At 36.9% G+C, this 26344-nt stretch overlaps 1 protein-coding gene across 15 annotated transcripts in view; it reads right to left on the bottom strand.

Moving 5' to 3' along the window:
- Positions 1-26344, bottom strand: part of PDLIM5 (PDZ and LIM domain 5) — a 202542-nt gene that overhangs the window by 110836 nt on the left and 65362 nt on the right. For 2 of the 15 annotated variants that reach the window (XM_004756048.3, XM_013058029.2), the window contains exon 1: positions 4279-4375. The exons of 12 other annotated variants lie outside the window; for them this stretch is intronic. In XM_004756048.3, coding sequence (XP_004756105.1) covers positions 4279-4334 — 56 coding nt within the window. In that variant the 5' untranslated portion in view covers positions 4335-4375. Of the gene's footprint in view, positions 1-4278; positions 4379-26344 lie in introns of those variants that run through there. One more of the 15 variants, XM_013058026.2, reaches the window with a different exon arrangement.

Genomic DNA, 26344 nt, shown 5'->3' with positions numbered 1-26344 from the left:
AATGATTTTTCATTTTAGTCTCAAACCACCCTTTTCGCCCTGTCCTTAGCTATACACTGTGAATATGATAGGGTGATCCACTTGCTTTATTCTTAAAAATTTTCTAAATTCTTCTGGAGTGTTCACTCTTTCATTTGAATTTCTAAATTGGCATATTAAGTTCACATTTTTATTTTTTTTCTTATTTTGGCATTTCTCATTCTCTTAGTTCTTTCTGTATCTATTTTATTTTACTTCAGTAAGAACATTAACCTCATAGCTCAGGTAGAGTGTATTTCCAAGAAAAGTTACACACTACTTTTCTAGATTTCTTTCTAACAATGTCTGTGCAAATAAGAAGCCAAAATATTATGAATAATTTTTAATAAAAGAAATAAACATTATTAATTACAAGTATCAGAACTATTCTCATTTACCCCTCAAGAATAGAGAACTGCTATTGGATACCGGTAGAATTTAAAATTAGAGTTTTTAGAATTCCAAACTTTCGGAGTTCCAAAATTAGACAATTATGGAACTGTAAGTCATCAAAGTTTAAGTCAATCTGTGGTATCTCTGTAATGGATATTTTGAAGTGGGCCAACTAGCCTAAAATGTCACTAAAGATAATATACCAAAGTTATTCTGAGAAGTGATAAGCTCTAGCCAAAGCCACATTGTTTCCTTGCATCTTTCAGTGTGTGACAGCAGATAGAGCTTAAAATAATTTTGCAAGGACAATAGCACATGTTAAAGGCTTGTTAACAAGTCTTTTAAATTTCTCTTCCGTGATTCAGAGTTTTCACATATTAGAAAATAACTGAAATATTTCTACTAAGTAAATAATGCATACGTCCTTCTGAAATGTCTTAACTTTGAATCCAAAAAATGAAAATATAATATATTTTATACAAAAAAAAATTCATATCCAATCATAGGTTAGGATAAGAATGATAATTAAGATCACAAAGATATCTTGAATCAAACCTTCTGAAATAAACTAAGAAACTGTATTCAGGTAACAATTCTACTGAATTTTTATACAATTATGTAATATTACAATGTATAATTTTCATATAATTAGTCTATGTATATTGTGTGTATGGTGGATATTTTACCACTGACTACAGCAAGGAAGCATATGAATAGAAACTTTATACTCTGCAAACCCTTATACAAATATGATGTGTTTGTATCATTATCATTTCACTGAAGACATATGTATCTGAAGATTTACTGAAGAGTTTTAGATTCATGATATGTGTAAGACTTCCGCAGACTCCAAACCTTCTGATCATGCTACAATTTACTAGTCTCAGTTTTCCTAGGAGTTGTATAGAACTTGGCCCAGGGATGCTTAATAAATAAATGTTTAAGAATGTATGAGTACAGCAGCTTGCAAAAACCTCTTCCTCAGTAATAAAGAAGCGACCTCTAACAACCAGAACAAATAAACATAGTTGAGAAAAGTGACTCTCAATTCACTGGGCCAAAAGAGAAGCATGCTCTAATAGGTTTACAGCCCCTATGCAATGCTGATAAGTAACAGGTGAGGAGGAGAAAGATTCCAAGACGAAGTAGAACAATTCTAGAGGGTAATAAGCTCTGTTGGCAGTGACAAAGAGACAGGGCAAGGTGGCGAAAAAACAGGCACTGACTTCAGAGAAAAGAACCAGAAGACAGAAAAGCGAGTCAAAGCACAATCTAAATTTAGTAACTACAACAACGTTTGACCATAGGGCATTTATGCAGGGTGTGTGTGGATGTGTTTGTATGGTGTGAAGGAAGGGGCAGGCAGAAATAGAGTAGAAGGGAACTAAGCTGACAGTCATTTAGATTTCAATAGTCCCTAAGAGCAGCAAAATATCACATTACAGACTCCATGGGTCAAATAAGGGTACTGTATACCATAGAGTATGGACTCTAGAGCCAGGCCAGGTCCACAGCACAGAGCTGTTACTAAAGGGGTGACTTTGGGCAATATCCTTCTGTGTTTTACTTTGCTGTATAAATGATTAACATTATCATTTACCTCATGGGGAAGATGCTATGAGTAATATATGAGTTAATACATATAAATCATAACAATGATTTAGCTATTACTTTTTTTAAAGATTTGAGAGTTAGCGGGGGGGTAGGGCAGAGGGAAAGAATCTCAAGCAGATGCCTCACTAGACACAGAGTCCAAAGTGGGGCTTGAACTTAGGACCCCGAGATCATGACCCGAGACGAAAGCAAGAGCTGGAGGTTTAACTGACTGAACCACCCAGGGGCCCCAATTTAGCTGTTATTAATTATGTGACAGGTATTGTAGTACATGGCTCTTGTCCTCATGCATCTTCCCATGCACCCTGTAGCAAGGTTCACCTCAGATAATGAATGTTATTATTCAAGAACTAATCTACCATAGAGGTAAAATACAAAACTCTCAAAACTAGTATAAATGTCAATGTGCCTAAATACTCAACATTCAGTTCAAACTAAAAAAAAATTTAAATAAAAACTCTCATGGTTTTTCAGATATGGCCGTATGTCAAAAATAAAAGAAGATGAATCTTCTGAATCCCAAGGAAAACTTATTAACTCTGGAATAAATAATGGTCGGCTTAAATTCTTATGCTCAACAAGGACTCTAACAGTCCATGAAAACTCACACTGTTAAGTGAGACAGAAGAGTAGAGTGACAAGAAAGTGCCTGCTCTCCACTGTGCTAGTGATTTAAAAAAAAATCAAAGATAGCATTTTCAATCTTGGAGTAACATGGGTCAAAGACATAAAGCAGTTGTGAGGAATTAGACTTTTTTTTTTTTTTAAATTATTCATTTATTTGTCAGAGAGAGAGAGGTGGAGAGCATGAGGAGGGGGAGAGGCAAAGGGAGAAGCAGGCTCCCAATGAGCAGGGAGCCCAATGCAGGACTCCATCCCAGGACCCTAGGATCATGACTTGAGCCGAAAGCAGACACTTAACCAACTGAGCCACCCAGGCACCCCAAGAATTAGACTTACTGAAGAAAAGAAAATCTATTTTGGAAATATTTGCTTCTGTTTCTAAAACACAAACTACCTCTGGAGAAGGGTAGACACGTAACAATGTCCAAAGGGCTCATTCTGTTTTTATGGGCACAGACAAATTCAAAGCAATACAAACAATGCTGACATTCATGACATCTCAAAAGCTAGAGTCGAGTTGCATTCTACTAACCCAGGCCCTCCAATATATCCATATGTGCTACAGGCGGAACAGAAGAGAAGCAATGTTAATTGAGAACACAAAACACACTTTCTCCAAACAGCCCTCTGACGTCTTTTTTTTTTTTTTTTAAATCTAATTTATTTGTTAGAGAGAGAGAGAGCACAGAGGGAGAATAAAGGGGAGAAGCAGGGTCCCGACCAAGGAGAGAGCCCACCACAGGACTCCACCCCAGGACCCTAGGATCATGACCCAAGTAGTCAGATGCCTCACTGACCGAGCTACCCAGGCACCCCAGCCCTCTGACATCTTTAAGGTCTGCTCCCTTCTGAAGATGAAGAACAGACAGACCCTCTGACCTACCAATTCCATTTTTAGATATTTATCCCACAGACCTACTCACACATGTATAAAATGGACTATATTTAAAGTAAACCGTTATGGCATTGTTAAGAATACACTAACTGACCATCCATAGGAAATGGGTTCAAAATATTTTGACATATTCATATCATGGAACATTATGTACCTATTTTTAAAATCAGCAAGTTTTTATTACTTATATAGAAAGATCCCCAACATAAGCTGAAGTTTAAAATACTAAGTTTAAAAAGAAAGATGTAAGATAGTATGCATTAGTATCTATCATTTGTAGGAGAAAGAGACAAAAGTACATATATCTTGCTCTTACATGCATAAAAATACCTCTGTAAAAATACAGCTGCATAATGTTTCAATATATGGGAGAGAATTAGGTGACTGAGAGACAACAGGAAGGAGAAAGAATTTTCATTGCAAAAGCTTTAGATTTTGAACAATATGAATATATGACTCATTCAAAAAAAATAATTAACAAATTTTTATTTTTAAAAAAGGAAGAAAAAAATTTTTCCGAAGGTCCTCCCCAAGGCTAGTAAGTAGAACAGATACCTAAATCTTGGACTAACACTCAAATCAAAAATTTTTTCACTATACCATGCTGCCAATTACAACTGCATTTTTGGTACTTTATAATAAATGTTACTTACCCCCCTCCAAAAAAAAAGATTCTGAATTCTCAGAAATGTTAAATCATGGACATTCTAATACAGAAATAAAGTAAATGTTACCAGGATAGAAGGTCAGTTCCATCTGACACTGAAGCTAAAGAGAAGAGTTCATGCATCCAGGAGATCAGACACTTATCCTTTGCTATAGCCAAGAATTTTCTCAGGTTTTAACTGCGGTTCTCAGCTCCAAATTTTATACACATACACACACACACACACACACACTCTCTCTCTCTCTCATATAAATATGTGTGTGTGTCTGTGTGTGTCCATTTGGAAAACCCTTTTCCTTCATTTAAATATTTTAGACTATTTAGATATGCTAAATCTCTTTAAGTAACTCTAATCTTCTTTATGGTTTAAATAATGAAGTATAAAAGATTTCTAGATCTTTATGAAAACTTTGATAACAGAGACGAAGAGTGTGAATCCTTGTTTCTAGAAGAGTCTCCAAATATGAATCCTGATTTCTAGAGAATATTTTTTATGCATTCTTCTCCATGAAAAGAAAAATCCAAAACTAACAAAATGTAAGTACATTAAGATGTAAGTTCCTATTGTCAGAGCTCATGTCTATCCATGGATTTTCATTCTAACTAGAAAATGAGAACACATATATTTAAAAAGATTTAAAAGAATACAAAAGTCATTTAGTAACTGATCATATACTCTATAAAATCTCCTCATTGTACAGAAGAATATGAAGCTTGCAGGTATTATACTTTCCCAAAGTACCACCATGCAAATGAAGGTCAATTGTATACATCGCATTCAATGTCCTAAACTTTAGGCTGGGGAGCAAATATGCATAAAATGGACCTTTTCTACAAATGATCATTTGTGGAACCAAGAATAGAGCAAACTAAGAATACAGAATTAAAGCAAAACATGAACTAAAAAGTGACCATCATTATGTACTTAGTGCCTTAGATGTCTTTTCAAGTCACGAAATATTATCGAGGAAAGAAAAAGTTTAGTATTAGGTAAGATATTTGTTAGTCAGGTACTCATTTATATAAGGAAGAAAGTGAGATAGAGTAAGAAGAGACTAGCCAGCTACAGAACATCAAATCACCCCTGGCAAGGTGACTGCACAGCTAAAGTGGTGAGCTGAGAAACCAATTTATCTGTGAACTATACCAGGCTTAGAGGGAAGTGGGTGTGCCCTGAGGAAGATTAGATGAATTCCTAACATGTTTTTAAAACAGAATAATGTGAGTGACTCACAGAGAGTAAACAGGCACTTTATATCTGATGTCTTTCAGTTCACCCCTTTCTTTCCTCTCTTATCTTCCCTTAAAAGAATGTCACAAAAACAGCCCAGTTCCTTACTCCTCCTAAATTAAAAAGTGGGTGTATACGAACCTTTCCTACCCACTCCACTAAAACATAGCATTCTCCTTCAGATTCCCTGTTTTTGCCTTCCAAAGGGTAAGGCAGAGTGAAATCATCATTCCACCTTACTCCTATCTTCCCAGTACTAAATAAATTTATGTTCAATGTAAGGTTCTCCCTTATAGTTGCAAAGACCTCTTTATTAAAACTTCATGACAAATGGATTTTGAAAGAAAAGTTTCAGGGTTTAGATGAATGTCTGACAGCAATTCAGTCAAATGGTAAACATGGTTCATGGCTCTCCTGTAATATATAACCTGGGTTCAAACAGTGAATCAGCCATTGATGCTCAGGCTTGTCCAAGTTACTCAACTTTTGAAGGAAGGAAGGAAGGGTGAGAGACAAAAAGACAAGAAAGACAAAAGACAGAAAGAAAAAGAAAGGAAGAAAGAAAGAGAGAGAGGGAGAGGGAGGGAGGAAAGGGGGAAGGAAGGAAGGAAGGAAGGAATGAAGGAAGGAAAAAACTCTTGTACACACATACAATGCAAAAGAACAAATGGCACAGCAGATAGCAAAAAGACCAGGGCACAACTAGAATCTGACAAAAATCAGACATCTTTTTAAAATGGCACTCTAAAGGGCCAGAAGTTAGACACACGTGTGGCAACAGTGAGAAACAGAATGATAAGGATGGGAACAGACCTTTTTTGGTAATAAAGAGAGTGAACAACTAAAAAATTATTGAATAGGAATGTACTTTCCAGGAGTCAGAAGGGTTGTAAAACACTGATTTAAATCCTCCCAACAGTGGTCCTCAATGACTCTGGTACACAATTTTTTTCTGTCTGTAGAAGTACAGTCACCTACAAAAAGTACTAGTGAGCCACAAAGAAGACCCACCAACCAAACTGAAGTAAAGCCTGAAAGAGAGGCTAAAGTCACTCCTGGACAACAGATGATGACAAAATAAATCATTCAGGCTTCCTAGCTCATGCAATCCTGACACTTAGAGTCAATTAGATATACATAATTTAACAGTTTAGGAAGGCAATATGGTAGGCAGAATAATGGCTTCCCAAAAATGTCCCTGTCCTAATATTGAGAACCTGTAAATAATGTTACAGTGGAGAATTAAGGCTTCTGTAAAATGGATTAAAACTGCTAGTCAGAAGACTTTAAAATAGGAAGATTATCCTAGATTACTAAGTAGGCCCAATGTAACAACAAGGGTCCTTAAATGTGGAAGAGGGAGGTCAAAGAGTCAGTGTTAAAATGATGTGATGTGAGACACTCTGTAACTCTGCCGCCTTTGAAGACGGAAAGAATGGAAGCCAAAGAAAGCAGACAGCCTCTAGAAGCTGGAAAAGGCAAAAGAACAGATTCTCTCCTAGAGCTTCCAGAAAGAAAACACAGCCTGCCAACACCTTAATTTTAGCTCAGTGCGACCCATTTTGGACTTCTGACATCAAAAATTGTAAGATAATAAATCTGTGGGGTTTTTTCCTGCCACTAAGTTTGTGGTAATCTGTTACATAGCAAGGGGAAACTAATACACAAAGAAATACATTTTCTAAGATGTTTATGAAAATATTATGGTGTTTATTTTAAAGAATTGAGATATTTAATGTCAATTTATCTAGAAAATCCAGTAATTCAGGATTATCTATGACCTGAGGTTTCGGGGATAGCTGAAATTTTACCACTAACTTCAGATAAATGCTTTTTTCTCCTTTAAGTCTAAAATCACTGACAGTTAACTATAAACCTAGATGTTACGATGCTAATTGAAATAGAACCACAACATAAACCAGATGCAATTTCTAATACTTTAAATTCAGTAAATATTTAGATCTGAAAAAGGAATGGCCAGTTGCCAAAAGGAATGTTAGCACTGAATATATTAAGTAAAAATTGTAAGCATAATATATACTAAAACATTCAAGTTTAAATTTCTGACATCCCTGTTTTCAATGCCTATTGAAGACTAAATGCACCTTTATATTTTAAAAGCTACTTCAAAGTTTAGGTGGGATGTTATAAAAATCAGCAAAACCTACATGTTTCAAAACATCTTCTGATAACAGAAAATTTTATTTATAATTAATATCAGATTAATAATTAAACACCTTAATGCAGTTCCTTAAAAAGTAAGAGCATCAGCAAACTGAACATGTCTGGAACCTCCTCAGAGTAAATTTCAAAGACTTCCAAATGCTTTTGTCTAGTATGAATTAAAAAAATAAATGTAAGGAGGAAAAACCCTATTTACATATATTTCTCCCAGTGAAGTGTATCTTCTTTTTCTATATGATTACTGCCGATATGAAATGATTCTGCTTTGAATAGAAAAGTAGGGGTGTGCACATGGATGAGGGTGAGTGTTTAGATGGGTATGGTAGAAACCAATCATCTTCTACTTCATCAAGAGCAAGGGTAGTATTAGTAATATGGTATCATTTGGATCAAAATATTTTTAAAAATCCATCACTAGGGGCGCCTGGGTGGCTCAGTGGGTTAAGCCGCTGCCTTCGGCTCAGGTCATGATCCCAGGGTCCTGGGATCGAGCCCCGCATCGGGCTCTCTGCTCAGCAGGGAGCCTGCTTCCTCCTCTCTCTCTGCCTGCCTCTCTGCCTACTTGTGATCTCTGTCAAATAAATAAATAAAATCTTTAAAAAAAAAAATCCATCACTAGATTCAGTTCTACAACAATACACTCCTCCTGAAGCAAGAACAATAAATGCTAATGGTAAAAACAAATTTTGCATCCATCATCCATATTGTCTACACAGAAATGGAAAACAAATATTTACGACTCAGTTGGGCTCACAACTTCCCAGGCTTTGGCATTCCATGATCAACAGTTCCATTTAAGAGATTACATTAAGACTACAGTCTAAGAGTTTTTATAAAATTCCAAGAAATAAGACATATTTCAAAAAATACTGTTTTCTAAAACACACATTTCTGAAAATTTCTCACTTTTCAGTAATTTAATAGGATCAGAGAAGACAATATTGAAAAAAAATTCCATCCTTTCATCAGAAAATAGATGAAAAATACATCTATTTGACCACCATGACCTTATCAAATAGGATTGCACAACTGTGGAAAAATAAACAATAATAAGAAAGAATGACTGGGGCAATCTGTCTTATCCACTATCCAGTATTCTCAACAAACATCTACTAAAAAGGACAATGAAATGAAAGATGGTCATGTTTCCTGTCTAAAAAAATATTACTCAAAATTGGAACACAGTGCTCTTAAAAAGAAACAGTGACCTCCAACCTTAACAAGAATGTCCCCTTAGGAAGGAGCCATCACTCACAAAATGCTGAAAGTGTAATAATCGGATGATGTGATCTGACCAGCATTCTTTCTTACAAGTTTTCCCTTTTTGGTATGTGTGTCAGACACTGGGTAAGAAGAATGATTCTTTTAAAAAAATAAACAAACAACAAAACCAAACTGTGCTGAAGAAGATACCACAAACAGGCAAGACAACTATTATTTGAGTTTTTAAAAAGATACCATATATGTACATGGATAACAAAAGATACTGACGTATTAAAATTTTTTTAAAGGAGGAAGCCCCATCATTTGTGATTATAAACAACTTTAAAAAGAGAAAAATGATTTTCTCTTTAATGATTTTTTCTCATTCAGTTCACCTCTTTAGGCTAAAGCTAAATTTACAAAAGAGGCCTAAGTAAGCCTGAAGAATTTCATAGATACTGGAATTACATATTCTAAAATACTTACATGCTTAATTTGGGCAAATTAATGCTTATTAAAAGCTCAGTTTTAACTTTTTCATCTAAGCTAACTACTCTACAAAACAGGGATTCCTAATTTATGGATAAATAAACTGAAGTTCTAAGAACTAAAGGAACTTGCTAGTAGCCTAGAGCTAGTAAGTGATGAAGTCAGGATGAGAACTCTGATGTTTCTGACTGGTCTCAATAAACCAGAAAAACAAGTCTATGCTGCTGTCAAGTACTGAGCTGCCTTTTCTCCTGCTGGAGTTCACCATGACAAGTTAACTCCAGTCTTTGCATCAAGAAAATACTTCAGTGAGTTTCATGCATGCATTTCCAAAACCAGACACTAAGAAACAAGTAGAAAAAACTTGCCAGATGTGAACTCATTCCTAATTAAATAAAGGACAAGATACCATACAGGCAATGCTTCAAAACAGATCATCTACAAATATAGCAGATTCGATCAGCATGGCGTCACAGTGTGATGATGGAGAGGACAGCTCAGAGTCAAAACAAATTGACCACTCACACACTATCTCCCTGAGAAATGGTAATACTAAAAATACGTACCTGCAGTCAGTTGAGTGGTAGTCCCCGAAAGACATGTCCATGTCCTAATACCAAGACCCTGTGAATGTTACCTATTTGGAAAGGGGGTCTTTAAAATATAATTAAGTTAAAGATCTTGAGAGGAAATCATCTTAGATTACCTTAACAGACCCTAAATCCAGTGAAATCTCCTTATAAGAGACAAAAGAGGAGAAGACACAGACACACAACAAGGAGGCGGAAAAGTGATCATAAAGGCAGAGACTGGAGTGACGTAGCCACTTAAAGATGAAAGAGACAAGGAAGAATTCTCCCTGGGAGCTTCCAAAGACAGTGTAGCCCTTTCACCACCTTGATTTAAGACTTCTAGCCTCCAAAACTGGGAGAGAATAAATACCTGTTGTTTTAAGCCACCCAGTTTGTGTTAATCTGTCACATCAACCACAGGGAACTAATACAGTACCAGAAAGAGTGCTGGAAGGACACCTGAGTGACAGTCAGTTAAGCGTCTGCCTTCAGCTCAGGTCATGATCCCAGGGTCCTGGGATCGAGTCTCAAGCAGGGAGCCTGCTTCTCCCTCTGCCTGCTGCTCCCCTTGCTTGTGTACGCGCTCGCTCTCTCTCTCTCTCTCTCTCTCTAGCAAATAATAAGTAAATAAAATCTCTTTTTAAAAGTGCTGAAAAGATTTGATGAGATGGTGTATTCAAAGCACCCCTGATCTCTAAGTATACAATAAACATTAACAATTATTATTAATGAATTAATATATATGAGCAGCCATTCCACATGCAAATATCGGCTTCTGCATTTTGCCAGGGTTGAAAATGTCACACAGTTCTTGCCTCACTGTGAAATTAATTACTAAAATATATTTGGTACCCTACTAAATGTATCTTAAAAATTAGCAACTGTAACCATTAAACTGTTTCTAGGAAAGACAGATGATTTTCTCTTTAATGATTTTTCTCACTCAGTTCACTATTTTAGGATAAAGCTAAATTTACTAGTAGCCTTGGGGAAAGTATCATTCACTGCTAACCTATTAAATAGGTTAAATAAAAGGTATCTGAGATCACTAGAAGGAGCTCAAATTATAAAAAGAGGGTGAATGGTTTAACAAAAAAAAAAAAAAAGGAAAAAGATTCATTAATCAGCACTGCTTTGGTCAGGGTGTAGCTACGAAGCACAAAGAATTCTTCTTCTAATGCAAAGAATTAGCCACTTAAGAAGTTCGTGAAGTATACTGACTAGGTGGGCCCCCAAACCTCCTCTTTCCCAGAAGGTTCAATGTACTTCCGAAACCTCCTTCCTCCTTTTCTGCAGGACTACTGCCTATCAAATACTGGTAGGAAAATGAGAAGTAAATGTAAACCCTTTCTAAATACAAGCCCTCTTTAAGGCCCAGAAGGCAAAGCTTCTGATTTGTGTTCAAGCAAAGAGGAGACTCTCATTTTAAATTCCATCTCCCATTCTATCCACTTACCAAAACAGTAAATAAAAAAGGAATGGTACGTAAGAGAGAACAGCAGTCCTCTATCCTGACCAGGGCACCTGCCACAGTGAGGAGAGGAGGTGAAGAAATGGAACTTGGAGACTATGACCCTGTTATGGCACAGTTTATTAGTAACATGGCTGAATGAGTATCAAGTTAGAGCAACCAGGCACCAACTCTACCTCCCAGGAGAGGAACTGAGCCAAATGGACAGAAGTATCTTCCAACAGTCCCTATTCCATGTGGGCAGAAAAGATGTGTATGTAAGTTCTATTCTCACCATGGGCAGAGGCAGTAAAAAGGAGAATGAACTACATCTATCCCTAGCTGGTAGTGGACTAAAGAACGGGCTGGGTTTATAATCAAGATCTAGAAGTGTAAACATTAAAGTTATAGCTCCCCAGAGAGGGATATACCATGTGGGGCTGCCACATAAAACTGTTCTTGCCATTTTGTGGCTACAGTTTAGTGTAGTTTCATTTAGCACCACAAACTTGTGCTCATTCGTCTCACTCATTTCTGCACTATTGTTTGCTTTCATTTCCTAATTCTTAGTAAAAATATTTTTAGGAAATTTTCACCCTCAGATGCAGTATTCAACAAATATTCTAGCATAAATCATGAGCAAGTCTGTGAGAAAGATCAGAACACGTACTACTATAAACAAGACAGGCATGGCCTTTACCCTTGGGAATTTACAGTCCAGTAGCGGATGTGAATGAGGTTTTACATTCACTAATGAGACTTTTTTCCTCTTAAAACCAAAATGTTGGAAAATATGGAAGGACGACATGTGTGTATGTGTTAGGGGACACTAGGTTTTCTATACCTCTATATCTAGAATATGCATTGGCTCTATGAGGGGCCCAGCTTTGCTAGTTAAAGAAACCGGGGAGCTGTAGACCTTACCAGCTCAGATAAATGTATCACAAATGGATTTAGAACAACAAATGCGGGGATGCCTGGATGGCTCAGTTGGCTAAGCCATTGCCTCCAGTTCAGGTCATGATCCCAGGGTTCTGGGATCCAGTTCCGCATCAGGCTCCTTGCTCAGCCGGGAGCCTGCTTCTCTCTCTGCCTCTGCCTGCCAGCCACTCTGCCTGCCTGTGCTCTCTCTCCCCCTCTCTCTCTTTGACAAATAAATAAATAAATAAAATCTTTTCTAAAAAGAACTACAAATGGAAGATGAAGTATATAGTCAATTGAACATGGCTCTCCCAGAAGTTGTATCATTCTGCTCACACCAACTTGAATTACAGGTTCTGTACTTATCTTACCTGCCACACAATATCAAACACCCCTTTTATAGAAGGAACTATGTCTTTTCTTTTTTCTTCTGTAACTGTACAGGAATTAATGAAGACTTACTCCAACTAAAGACCTAACACATAGTCATTAAAAGAGTGAATAATCAGTGTTACTGACAGAAGAGGAGAAGAGAGAAAAACTAAGCAAAAGGAACAAAGTTTCAACTGGGAGATAAACAATAGAAAGGAGACAGTGAGACAGCTGCTCCTCAGAAATTTCCTCAACCAGTCTGGAACTTCCAGGCCTCACCATCAGGGAAGACTCTCTCTGTACCCCCAAATCTGTCCTCACCAAGGCCTCCATTTGTTCCCACCCACACTTGTGAAATCATCTCCCAACTGGTCTTTCTCCTTCCCCACCCTACACAATTACACATAGCCAGAAGAGTTGGATTTAAAATCCTGGAAGGTGAGCCTATGTATTGTTTTCCTCCATTTCCTTATCTTTAACAGGAGAACAATGATAGCATCCATTTCACAAAGTTCTCAACAGGATTAAATGAGTTATAGGTGAAGCATTTAAAAGAATGCCTAACATAGAGTATGAGCTCAATAATACTATTATTATTATTATTAAATTTCTTATTGTATTTCAAAATAATTCTTCAATAATTTCCCATTAACAAAGAACCAAAATTTAAAACTTTACATATGGCAGCTGAGATCTCTTAAAATAATCTGAACCCCTTAACCTTCTAATCCTCTCCTATTCTTCCTTTTCTCTCAAAAGCTCTATTTTAGCCACAGTGAACTACTGACAAGTTCTCAGAAAGGAGCATGGCTCTCCTCAAGCTGTCTTCTCTGCCCTGAATGCCTTCTTTCTTCCTACTATTGACCGATGGCAAGCTCCTATTCTATACTCAAGCTTCAGCTCATGCATTATCCGGTAGGACATTTTCTTTGCCACCTTCAGACTCTTCCTCTGTGCTCTAGATGCTCCCTGTACATATCTACATTCTGACAATCATCAACCTGTGTATAAAAATTTCTTTCCCTTAGGGGTTTCCTGAACTGAGAGATACATTAGTTTCTCTACCTATTCCCTGATCCTACTACTGTTACTGGTATACCATACTGGGATAATGCTTGCAGAAGAGAGGGAGGAGAACAGGGTGTTTGTTTTCTCTTTTTCTCTTTTGTACATTGGCCCCAGTAGCCCCAAACTTTCCTATATTTCTCCACTGTTCATATAAGTCCTCTTAAGCAAACAAATTCAGTCAGCAGCCTAAAGCACATACACAGTTTTCTAACTTCAAAGGAAGTAGGGGGTGTGAATTATATATTATATGTGGACAGACATGCCTAAGTTTGAGTAACAGAAAACTCAGTTCATCTTGTCACTCATTCACATATTTGCTAACTTTTTACAATCCTTTCAAGCTTCTTAATTCATGATTGATCCCAACCTCTACCACAGCTCAGCTCATCTAATTCCTGGTAAAACGGAGTACTTTTGGCACTAACCTATAACTTGCCCTATACGTTAATCATGGAATTACTCTCAACTAAGATCTCTTCTCTAGGATCCCAGCAAACGTTCTCACTGCCCTTCGTCTAAAATTTCTTTTCTTTTCAGAACTTCAAATTTCAGGTGACTAAACAATGCTACTCTGTTCCTTCTTGCCATCATCATTCATGTGTGTGCGCGCGTGCGTGTGCGTGTGTGTGTGTGTGTTGGGGATGAAGGGGACTGTACTTCAGTATTTTTAAGATCTCTACGTCCACTGAAACTAACAAAGTTTCTTCCTATTTCTCTAATTCAATTACATATGGTTTATACAACCTCCAGACATGTAATTAGTGAAGGACATTTTGACTCCTTAGAGACAAGTGGAGGGATTTTAAGGCTCTAAAGAAAGAAAGAAATGCAGGAAAATCAACAACTTAAAGAAAGTAGGAGAAAAGGTTAGAGAAAACAGGAAACATGTTGGCTACTAGAGCAGAGACGGTATTTGGTAAAACCAATTAACTAAATCCAGCATATTTCCCACGCTCAGCATAAGATACTGATCAGACACCTTAAAGAACACTGTAAACAAAGCACAAAGACGAAGATAGACGAAGAACAGAGTAGAGCAGGGTAAACAGGCACAAGGGTTGATCAAGTTGAGCTCATGGGCTAGCACCTACTGGTCCCTCTGTTCTTCGTCTGCTACGCAATTCCAATCCCAGTGTCACCACTGTCACAGAGTTGTCACTGCAGGTATTTTGTAAAACAGATCAAAAAGAAACTCTGAAGCATTCATAGACACAAATGGTGAGGGTGGACTAAAAGTTCTACTGGTTGACAGCTGGAGCTGCATCACTCTAAAACGCTACAGATCTAGGAAGTCTGTTTTCTATACTTGAACTTAGCAGTGCATTTTAATTCAACCAAGAAACTATTTTACAGATGAAGATATTACGAAAGCTTTTTTTAATAAATCCAGAAAATACATATGTTGGAGGCGTTAAAGGAATGAATGAGGTAATATTACTGCCAGAATATTTTGTGAGCTTTTAAAAACTCAAATTTTTCAAAGAGCACTGGCTTCTTGCTAATATTTTCTATGGAATCTGAATTACTGGAATATTAAGCAAAAGTCTCCATAAACCCCTCTTTCTCTGCCTTCTATGGAACAAATTTAATGGCAAAAATTCATACTAAGTGTATTTGGAAGTGTAAAATGCACATTTAGACAACAGACATTATGATGACTATACAATAAGAAAATTTCCTTAATTCTTTTTTTTAAAGGGACTGTGTGATGTTGTAGAGCAAGAGGGAAACAGACCTGAGCTTGAATTCTGGCTTATTTATATACAAGTTGTGTGAATTTGAAGAATTTGAAGAGAGGGTATTTACCCTCTCTATAAAGTAGGGTAATAATATCTATCACAATAATTGCTATGAAGATTAAATGACTTAAGTATATTAAGATCCTAGGTCAGTAATTTGTTAAAAGTAAAAATTTAAAGTTCTGGCTTCTTTAGGAGTGGCTCAGTCAATTAAATGTCTGACTTCAGCTCAGGTCATAATCTCAGGGTTCTGAGACTGAGACTCACATCAGGCTCGCTGCTAAGTGGGGCATCCGCTTCTCGCTCTTCCTCTGCCCCTTCCCCTCCTCCTTCCCTTGCTCTTGCTCTCCCTCTCCCTCTAATAAATAAAAATCTTTAAAAATAAATAAATAAAGTAAAATGTTAGCTTCTTTTTCTTTAATATGCTTTACTTACCAAATCCCTACTGTGCACTAAGAAACAAGACTAAAGCTGCTTCCCTAGTAACCTTAACACTTTTTATATCAGATATCTCAGAACAAAATTATTTCAAGTTCTTGGAAACACAAATATTGTTATAACCTATAAGCGTCTTTAAAGGCATAGATAAAAAAGAAACTTTTTTCTGCATAATACTAAAATAATTTCAACTGTAAATATTATATAGCAATAGAAATTACATGCAAACAAATAAAAAACAGCACAACCAAGTTTCAATAAAGGAGCAATTTGCTTTGATCCCCTGGAGAGAATTCTTTGGCTCACTAAGAGGAAACAGGCTTCTTATAAGCAAATGAAATCTACATGAGTATTATAGAATCTATAAAATCTGGGAAAGAGATATTGTATATTTAATCAGAGATTAAAATTCTACTTTGAAAGAGGCAGTTAGCTAGTTTATCTTTCAAATACAAAAACACTTTTATTAGTTTTAAGAATAATTTGGTAACCAGACATATTCTCAGGATAACAAAAACATTCTAGAATAATAAATAATCCACTATTTCAAAGCAGAGTTTATAAAATATAATTCCAGTAAAACAAAAGAATCTGGAAAGTCCCTCATATTCATTATTAACAGGATGAATTGCACAGGAAAACAGTGCTATTAAACTGCAGCCAAAACAGTCAAATAAAGGCAGACTCAATTGTAAGAAAGGTCACTGAATTCAGGATTATCATCTATGGATTTTTATTGTAATACAGAAATAAACTCTTGCTGTATTACTAGAAAAATCAAAATTCATACACACACAAAAATAGATGAATGAAGAATTCTTCTTCTTAAGCATTTAAACTGCAGAGAAAGACTGTTAATAAGGGATCCTGCCTGGTTAAAAAAAATTTCTGAAACTAGTAACATCTAGAAACCTGTAGACAGGGGCACCTGGCTGGCTCAGTCAGTTAAGTGTCTGACTCTTGATTTTAGCCCAGCACATGATCTCAGGGTTGTGAGACCAAGCTCTGAGGTAGGCTCTGCTGGAGCCTGCTTAAGATTCTCTCCTACTGTCAAAAAAAAAAAAAAGAAAGAAAGAAAGAAAGATAAAAGAAAAAAAAAAAGAACGAACCTGTGTATAAAGCTGATTTACTGTGAAAACGCAGGCTTTAAGACACATTAAAGAAAAAGTACGCTGTGAAGTTCGACAGTATAAATAATCTGCCACATCTGTGTTTTGCACAGCCAATCACTCCAGTTTACTTTTCAACTCACACACAGCCTGAACTATTCCAATCTTTTAAGACGTTAATACCAACAACAGCCACTGCATATAGTCAGGAATGACCTGAATTTCAACCCTTTCAAAACCTCTTGATCTATGGACAAAAATGTTTATTAACCCCAAGGAGACTGCTGCCATTAAATACAAAAGAATGACCAGACTGTCACTCTATCTCACTAATAACTTAAGAATTATTTCTAAATTCATCAGGTTAAAGTAGCAAAAATTACTGTAACTTTAAAGGCAGCATTCTCTACAATGAAAGGCAATATTTTTTGAGAATCTTCCAATCCAGGTCACAGTGGTAGGCACTGGAGTATGTAATCAACAGAGTATTACTTCTGTCCTTCAAGAGTTGGGTGTGATCTTCTTGCCACTTAATCAGTATGCACATTACATCTTACCCAGCGATTGCTTTTCATACAAAGAAATACTGTGTGTTTCTCATTTAAAAACTCTGAAATTAAGCTTAATTTTCTTTCTTAAAATGATAATGAAGCTTAATCTGGTTAATCTGAAGCTAAAGCTGAATCATCACCCTTCTTATCTGGTAATAAGTCCATGTGACCAGGAGAATCTTCTCGGATAACGGTGCTCTGTTAACTGTCCTACTGTGTCTTTCTGTCTCTGTTTCCCTCCCCATCCTCATGCTATCTCTCCTTAGACTCACCTTCTCTGGATGTCTCTGCTTAGGACTCTGTCTCTCTACTTTCAGATAGCTTAAAATTTCTTTGGCCAGTGTTTCCCAGTCTATGAACCAACTTGAAGCAGCTGGGAGCAACTGGCACAAGATTTAAGTTCTCACATGTGAGCCATGAATTCATATGTGTACTAAGCACTAAAAGCTCAAAGTCTGCTTAAATCATGTATTTATTTTGATTTTTTTGGAGGGGGAAAGGCGCGGGGGGTTGGGTGAGCCTGGTGGTGGGTATTATGGAGGGCATGTACCACATGGAGCACTGGGTGTGGTGCATAAACAATGAATTTTAGAACACAGAAAAGAAATAAAATAAAATAAAATGAAAAAAATTAAATACATACGGATTCTTGTACATAAATGTAAAAAATCTTCCTCTTCATTTAAAACTGCAATACAGGGCGCCTGGGTGGCTCAGTGGGTTAAAGCCTCTGCCTTCTGCTCAGGTCATGATCTCAGGGTCCTGGGATTGAGTCCCCCATCGGGCTCTCTGCTCAGCGGGGAGCCTGCTTCCTCCTCTCTCTCTGCCTGCCTCTCTGCCTACTTGTGATCTTTCTCTGTCAAATAACTAAATAAAATCTTTAAAAAAAAATTAAAACTGCAATACAATATAAAATCTACAATTACTAAAAATACAACTATTATCTTAATGTGACAGGGGAAAGGTTGCCTGTAAAATATTTGACATTTAAAAAAAAAAAAAAGTCCTTATTTAAGGTCAGAAACCAGCTTGAGGGCAGTTATGAGGACTTCCTTTTTATCCTCAGTGATCAGCACAGCCAAGTGTTCCATTAGTACATTCTAAACAAATGGCTTTAAAAACATTTCCTTTTAAGACCCAGGCCTTCTGACTAGGTGCTGTGCCTCAGCCACCGCCATGCCTTAAGGCTATGCTAATTTATTCTACTCTATTCACAGTCTGACTGGAGATGTATGCAAATGTGACTCAACAGGTGGTTAGGGACGAATGTGGGAGGTTCAGGCAAGGAATGAGTCTTTCTGATCTGGGTAGCAGGGTGGGTGGTAGGCCATCCACCAAGATCAGTGCAGCAGGCAACACAAATGAATGAGATAAGGCGTACCCTCAGTCCTGACCTTGTTAACATGATTGAAGTACCCAGGTGTGCAGCACTTTCAGTGAATGACAGGACAGGAGCAGAAGCTAGGCTCCAGTAGGCAGACAGAGCAGGGGAAGGTAAAAGGAGAAGAAAGCATGGCTCCAGCAGGCTAACTATCTCTTCCCTCTTTCCTCGTATCACCCCACTACTGTGACTTAGAACTACTCTTCAAGCTCTGATTTCTCTCATTCATCCTGTTTTACATTTCAAGACCCCATGCAGCCAAGTTACTGCAATACTTGCCTAAGTAGTCTCCCAGTCTCTATGTCTCTCCAACTTCTTCCAAGCAGTCTCACTAAGTATTATTCTGAAATTGTCACTTTTCAGATCAAAACTTTTAATAATACCTCAGTGTCTAAGACCTGCAAAGCACTATTCTCATCTACCTTTCCTTTTATCCTTATCTCTAGTTCCAATTGGTCAACACACCCATCCCCACCTATACCTGGGGAGTGCCTGCCTTCCAACTGCCTCAGAGGGTATTCCTCCAGCTGACACACCCTCCTCACTGGGAAAGCCTAGCCCAAGTTTCAGCTTTCAGTGGGATCCCTGCAGCCTGGAAGCACTTCCTGTCTCTTCCTATCCCAATAAATAGATACAAATTCCTTAACAGCAGAAATCATAAATCACTCTTTTTATCTATCTGCCCCTATGACTACTAGTCATAATGTAAACCTGGAGGAAAAGTCCAATTTTTAAAAATTTGGAACATGATGAGATTCTTCTACTGACCTTAAGTAATTAATGTTTGTGTTGACAAAAGGTTATAAAAAGTATTTCTAAAAGTATCATAAAAACACGGTCCAAAAGTTAGCGATTTAACTTGATTTTAATGTTACTCAGGAAATTACAGGGAGTTTGCATGAATGTGGATGGGCAAGAAAAATTTTTTTAAAACTAGTTTTTTTGTTTATCTTTCTGACAGAAGCCACAGTGAAAAAGAATTTGATCTACATTGTTCCTCTAAGGAGAACAGGAGGAATGAGCAGAATAAAGAAGACTAGGTGTGTACTGGTTTCTTTCTGCTGCCATAAATTACTGGTGAAGGCAATAATTTTGAACCAAAGCAGTTGTCAGCTGGCAGTAAGTATGGCTGTACTCACTCCACTGTTTTTAAAAAGCTTTAATTACAAATGTATGATCAAAATTCACTCACCTGATTAAAAAAATGTTTTCTTCTAACTTACAAAATTATCTGACTTTCTCACGTAACTACCTATCATATTACCATCTCATTTTCTCCATTTCCCTCCAGTCACACCCATTCAGTTGCTAAGAAACAAAATAAATATGATCTTCAAGAAGTATCTGTAAAATAGATACTATATTAATACTTACCTTGAGGAAAAAAGGAAGAAGAGAGAAAACTTACTTCTACTGTGCCTGCGGTTCTTTACATAGGCTAATTTGTTTAACCTTTATAAGAGCCCTAGAAGGCAGTTCTTACTATGCCCAACAACAAATGGCTAACTGAAATTCAGTCACATAACTTGCCTAAGGTTACACACCCAGAAAGTGGTAGAACCAAGGTCTGCCCGAAGTATGCCTAATTTTAAAGCCAGTGTTACTACCATTCCCATTTCATGGCCTTTTAAAAAAATTCTGCATACACAATTCTTCATATTAAAACTTTTCAATAAAGCTTTATAATTAAACAGGTCTTTAAATATATTATTTCAGGGCACCTGGATGGCTCAGTGGGTTAAGCCTCTGCCTTCAGCTCAGGTCATGATCTCAGGGTCCTGGGATGGAGTCCAACGTTGGGCTCTCTACTCAGCAGGGAGCTTGTTTCCCTCTCTCTCTCTGTCTGCCTCTCTGCCTACTTGTGATCTCTCTCTGTCAAATAAATAAATAATTCTTTAAAAATAAATAAATAAATAATTTCTTAGGATTGTTTTCCCAAAGGATTACAGACTAAAATAATTTTTCCTTCACAGGAATAAAGAATACTTTTATTGTTAAGAAATAACCACACATTTTTAAGATACAAAGTTCAAAGGAAGGAATTTTGAAATGCAAAATACACTCTAATTAACCTGTATTTACCAAATCTGCTCTCAAATTGCTATAGAATATCAATAAAAATGAACCAACTTGAGCCTTCAAGTTCAGTTTCAACTATCTTTATCTCTATTGAGCTGAAGAAAACGGGATATAATAAATACTTCTCTTCCATGCCTGATTTGCTGATTGACAATTTTTCCAGTGAGTATCAAAATGAGCCCTGAAAAGCTCTAAAAAATATTATTTTAAGTCCTAATCCTTAGTTACTCATCAAATACAAAGGCAGAAGCCTGCTGAAGAACTGTCTTTAAACTTTAAGAAATAAATAAGCAAATACAGTCAACAGGGTTATAAATTTAGGAGGGAAAAGCGAAAGATCACATTCTGAATTAGGACCAACAACCATATACACAAATCAGTATCCAAATGAATGCTCCCATCTAAAGGTACACCAATCTACTTAGCCTTCTTTTTTTTTTTCTCTTTCTTTTCATTTTAATATATAGGGTCTATGAAACATAGAAAATAATTTAGGTATAGTATTACTTATAGAACATGACAGGTGAGCGTGCAAATGGAAAGTACATCTTGGACAGAGAGTTGTGATTGCTTACAAGCAAAAGAGTCAAAAAGTTATGCCTCCTGTATTACTATCCGGTCTTACCTAATTTTATTAGGATACTAAAGTCATTAAGTCAATGCTACAAGAAAGAAGGTGGGTAAGGGCATAGGCTTTGAACTGACCTGGGTTTGTTATGCGTATCACGTAAACTCTTGAAGCCATAATGTACTCATCTGAAAAATGGGTATGTTAACTCCTTCTTAAATTATATTTGTGAAAAGGAATGCACAAAAGAGATGTCCCTGCATGCTTGTCTTCTTCCCCTTTCCTAAGCAGCACTGCTACTTTTAATGATGGGGGCAGGGATGATGTGATCAGACCCAGTCCTTCTGAAAAAGAGTCATCCTCCCATTTAAGAATGAAAAACTAAACTAAAACCAACACAAACAAGCAAACAAAAAAAACAGTAAAAGCTAAACTGCGGAAAAGAAATTAGAAAAGCATGTGAATATCAATGTGCAACTCCAATTAAAAGATAATCAACCTAAATGTCTTCTAAATTCACACAAATTCAAAATTCCAAACAGAGAACTGAAATTTTTGATTAAAAAAAGAATACTTTCTAAAATCCTGCCTCTATGCTATTAGTGAAAGAGCAGAGTGGAATCCATAAAGCTAACAGTAATAAAATAGTAAGCAATCTGTTAAAATGAAACAAAAGTCAGCTAATAGCTTCGGTCTGGTAAAACAGCTACTTTTTTTCTTTTTTCTCATAATTCAGTGAGCCTATTAAATTAGTACAATCTGTCATTCATTAGTAGTAGTCATTGGACCTCTGACAATTTTTTTTTTGTTGCTGCTGTTTGAAGGATGAGGAAGAAGGGGGAGGCAGATACAGAGTACATCAATATTTTTAAGAACTCAATCCTTCTACAACTTTCACTTCCAATCATAATACATTATACACTAAATGAAGCCTATGGAACAAAAAACAAATCACAGACTTGTTACTATCAGTAATGTAAAAAAAAAAAAAAAAAAAAAGAAGATGATGATTAGAAAAGCAATACATATGTATTTTTTTCTGTGATTCTGAGAGGATTAATTTAAAAATATAAAATGACAAATATATAAAATACTTTTTATGATTAAATGCTGTTTGACTATCCATCTGACCTACCTTTCACCTTAAAGTCAGCAGAATAGTACAAGTCACTTTGCTAACCTGGCACAGTTTAAGATAACTCCAATGAATAAAGTCCAATTTCCTGATTCTCTCAGCCAAAATAAGCAAACCTAAGTTAGTTTGATCTAATAGCAAGCTCTAGGGAACTTAGCCCTTTACAGCTGAAAAATCAGAACAAGAACCAGAAATTAAGGGAACTTAGAAATCACCCATGACCTCATTTTATAGTCAAGAAAATGAAATACCAGAAGTTCAGAGACTTGCCTCAATTTATAGAGTAGGTTAGTAGCAAGTTTATCTGTGTTATGCAGAAAAGTGCTGAAATCAAACAGTTAAAATCTTAGAATCCAATTCTAATATAGTTAATAGTTATTTGACATCAAAGCTTTAGAAAGTAATTTTCTTCTTTTGTTAACTGAAATATAACTTTAAAAATGATCCATTTTGACTTGGGTAAAATTATAGACAAAATGCAGTTGATACTTAAAAATGCGATTTGCTGGGGCACCTGGGTGGCTCAGTGGGTTAAAGCCTCTGCCTTCGGCTCGGGTCATGATCCCAGGGTCCTGGGATTGAGCCCCGCATCGTCGGGCTCTCTGCTCAGCAGGAAGCCTGCTTCCTCCTTCTCTCTCTCTGCCTGCCTCTCAGCCTACTTGTGATCTCTGCCTGTCAAATAAATAAATAAAATCTTTTAACAAAAATGCGATTTGCCTAATTTCACCAAGAGGAAAAATAATTTCAAATAGAATTTTTCATTGTCCAGTTTACTCAGAAATCAGTTGCAGTTGCAGAAGGAAAAAAAAGAAGAGGAGGAAGAAAAAGAAGGAGGAAAAGAAACAACTTCCGATCCTATTCCAAGGATAAAAGATATATTAAAATGAAATCTTCCACACCTCCATATTCATTAGATACCCAGAACATAGTGAATCAAGTCTTATCTTTTCAGGATATCAGAGAGAGATAATATGTTTGCTTTATTAAATACCCTCATACTAGACTAGATAGGAAAAAAACAGTTACAAAACCACCTGCCTCTCTACTTGTGATCTCTGTAAATAAATAAATAAAATCTTAAAAAAAAAATCATAAGCAAGTATCTTTATCTTACTTTTTCTTATCTAAATCCTATTCTCAGATATTGAGGTTAGGCCTAAAGAAGAAATCAATTAAGTGTATATACTATATATTTAATGAATTGATACGTATCAATAATACTTTGGGCAAAAAATATTCACAAAATAAAATTTCTGGTAACTTTCATTTCAGAAACAAAAATGGCTTTTCTCTTATCTTCTCCCTCTGGGGATTCCTGGGTGGAGGTAAACAGAACTCCAGAAGAGTGGCAACCATCCCTTGTTTCTGACAGTGCTAGAAGGAAAATGCAGTGAGTGCTACCACTATGAAGACTTGAGGAGAAACTTGGTCTGCTCCTCCTTCTAGCCCCTCCTTCCAATAATGACATCATTTCTCTCCCAGACCTTGCTGTAGATCTGGCCAGGCAGCTGTAACTCTCCAAGGCTTTCTCACAACTTTTTTTTAGGTCCAGGAAAACTTAAATTTGATTACAATATCACAGTAACACACAAGACTACATGCTCTATACCATCCCATGCCACCTCTCTGACCTTACCTCCTACCTGCGCTCACTCGGGCTTCACTCTCTCTGTGCCAAGCATACTGGAGTCCCTGTCAGGGCCACTGTACCACTTCTTCCCTCCGCCAAGGACATGCATGACCCACATAGCCAATAACCTTCTCACTGAACTTTCCTGACCACTCTATTTTAACTTGCAATTCCCTACCCCTGCACCCCCTAGCTCCCTTATGTGCTCTATTCTTCCCCAGAACAGTTACCTATTTCTGCTCACTAAAAGGTAAGCACTGTGAGGCAGAGATTTTTGTCTCTTCTGCTCACCGCATGTCCCCAGCATCTATAACAATGTTTGGCATATACTAAAAGCTTAAAAACTACTTGTGGAACAAATAAATGATTCCAAGTTTGGGAATTAATGCTGGTATTCATCAAATATTAATTAGATATTAAGAACATAAAACTATACAAGATGTTGTTAAACAGATTGTATGAAAAACATGGTCTTTGCTTTCAAGGAGTCTAGCTGGAGATGCAAAAGTAATATACATGGAGTAATTATTTAAATATGTGGACAGTATTAGGTATGACTATTAGCTAAGTTTATTTGTATGCCTCATGGAATCTGCCTTGTTATTCCTGGTTATACCTAGCACATAATTAAATTCTGAATCAAATGGTAAAAGCTTATCATAGGAGTTCAGACAGGGAAAAAATGAACTGAGTTGCAAAAGTAAGAGAAGGCAACAGGTGGCTGATGAGGTTCAACATGGGCTTTGTAGATGTAGAAGCCTGTGTTGGCAGTGAAGAGGTGGGTAGGCATCTTAGATGAGGTGAATTTCATGAAAGGTCAGACAGGCAGGTGAGGGCCAGTAAGAAACACCTGAAATAAAATGATAGGACTCACTGATCAGTAGGGATGATCTGGGGAGGACAATTTCAGTCTAGATCACAGAGAACCTAATCCTCTGAGCAAGAAGACTCAAGTCCAGATGGAATCTCACAGCACATGCTGTACGCAGCCTGGGTTCTACCAGTTTGGTACAGCCACTCATGAAAAACTAATGGTGCACACCAGCAACTTTCTATGTAAGCAACAGAAGATAACCTCCTTCCCTCCACCCTGCATGTACACACACACACACACACACATACACACATCCCCACACATATATTTCCAGGAAAACTGGTGGCCAGTGACTAACGAATCCAAGAGAGGGGGAACAAAAGCCCTGTTCCCTCACCTCAAGGCAAGACAGCCTCTATGGTACAATTTTATCCCAAAGTTACCTCCTGGATCAAGCTGAGGCTACATATACCCTGAAACCACATCCTTGTTCATCTCAGTTTCTTCTTCTTCCCAGTCCTGCCTCACTCACTTTGCCAGAACATTTCAAAGACCTCTCCTGATATATTACTTGTACATGAATTCTATCTCTTATTCTGCTTCCAGGGAAACTGGAGTACTACAACAAGTCTGTAAAGGGAAGTACTACATGTTCACAAAGAAAAGAACATGTTTTAGAAGAAAAGAGTTACACGGCACAAGCATTGTTGTAGGTCATTTTGGAAGAAGACTACAAAACAGGCTGTTTGGTAATAGATGGAATAAAGACGGTAAGGTGACAAGAGGCAAATTAAGGATGCTACTGTCAAATTCAGAAATAAGTGGAAGAGAAAATATTTGCTTCAGTATGAGAGAGAACTTAAGAAGGGACACAACTTAGTATAGGGAAAGACTGAAACTAACTCTTCAAAGTTTCATTTTTTCCTTGAAGGGCAAAAATATTCCTTCACTAGTATTGTTAATGTTTTGGGTTTTTTTTGTTTTGTTTTGTTTTGTTTTGTTTTGTTTTGAGAGAGAGTGCATGTCTGCACCCATATTCAAGCAAGTATGGGGAGGGATAGGGGCAGAGGAAGTGGGGCAGAGAGAGAGAGAAAGAATGTCAGGCAGGTTCCATACACAGCGTGCAGCACGATGCAGGGCTCAATCTCATGGCCCTAAGATTATGACCTGAGCTGACCTGAGCTAAAATCAAGAATCAA

The sequence above is a fragment of the Mustela putorius genome, unplaced genomic scaffold (assembly GCF_011764305.1).
Source record: "Mustela putorius furo isolate JIRA1106 unplaced genomic scaffold, ASM1176430v1.1 tig00003871_pilon_pilon_pilon, whole genome shotgun sequence".
Classification (NCBI taxonomy): domain Eukaryota; kingdom Metazoa; phylum Chordata; class Mammalia; order Carnivora; family Mustelidae; genus Mustela; species Mustela putorius.
This window is presented reverse-complemented; position numbering and strand designations above follow the sequence as displayed.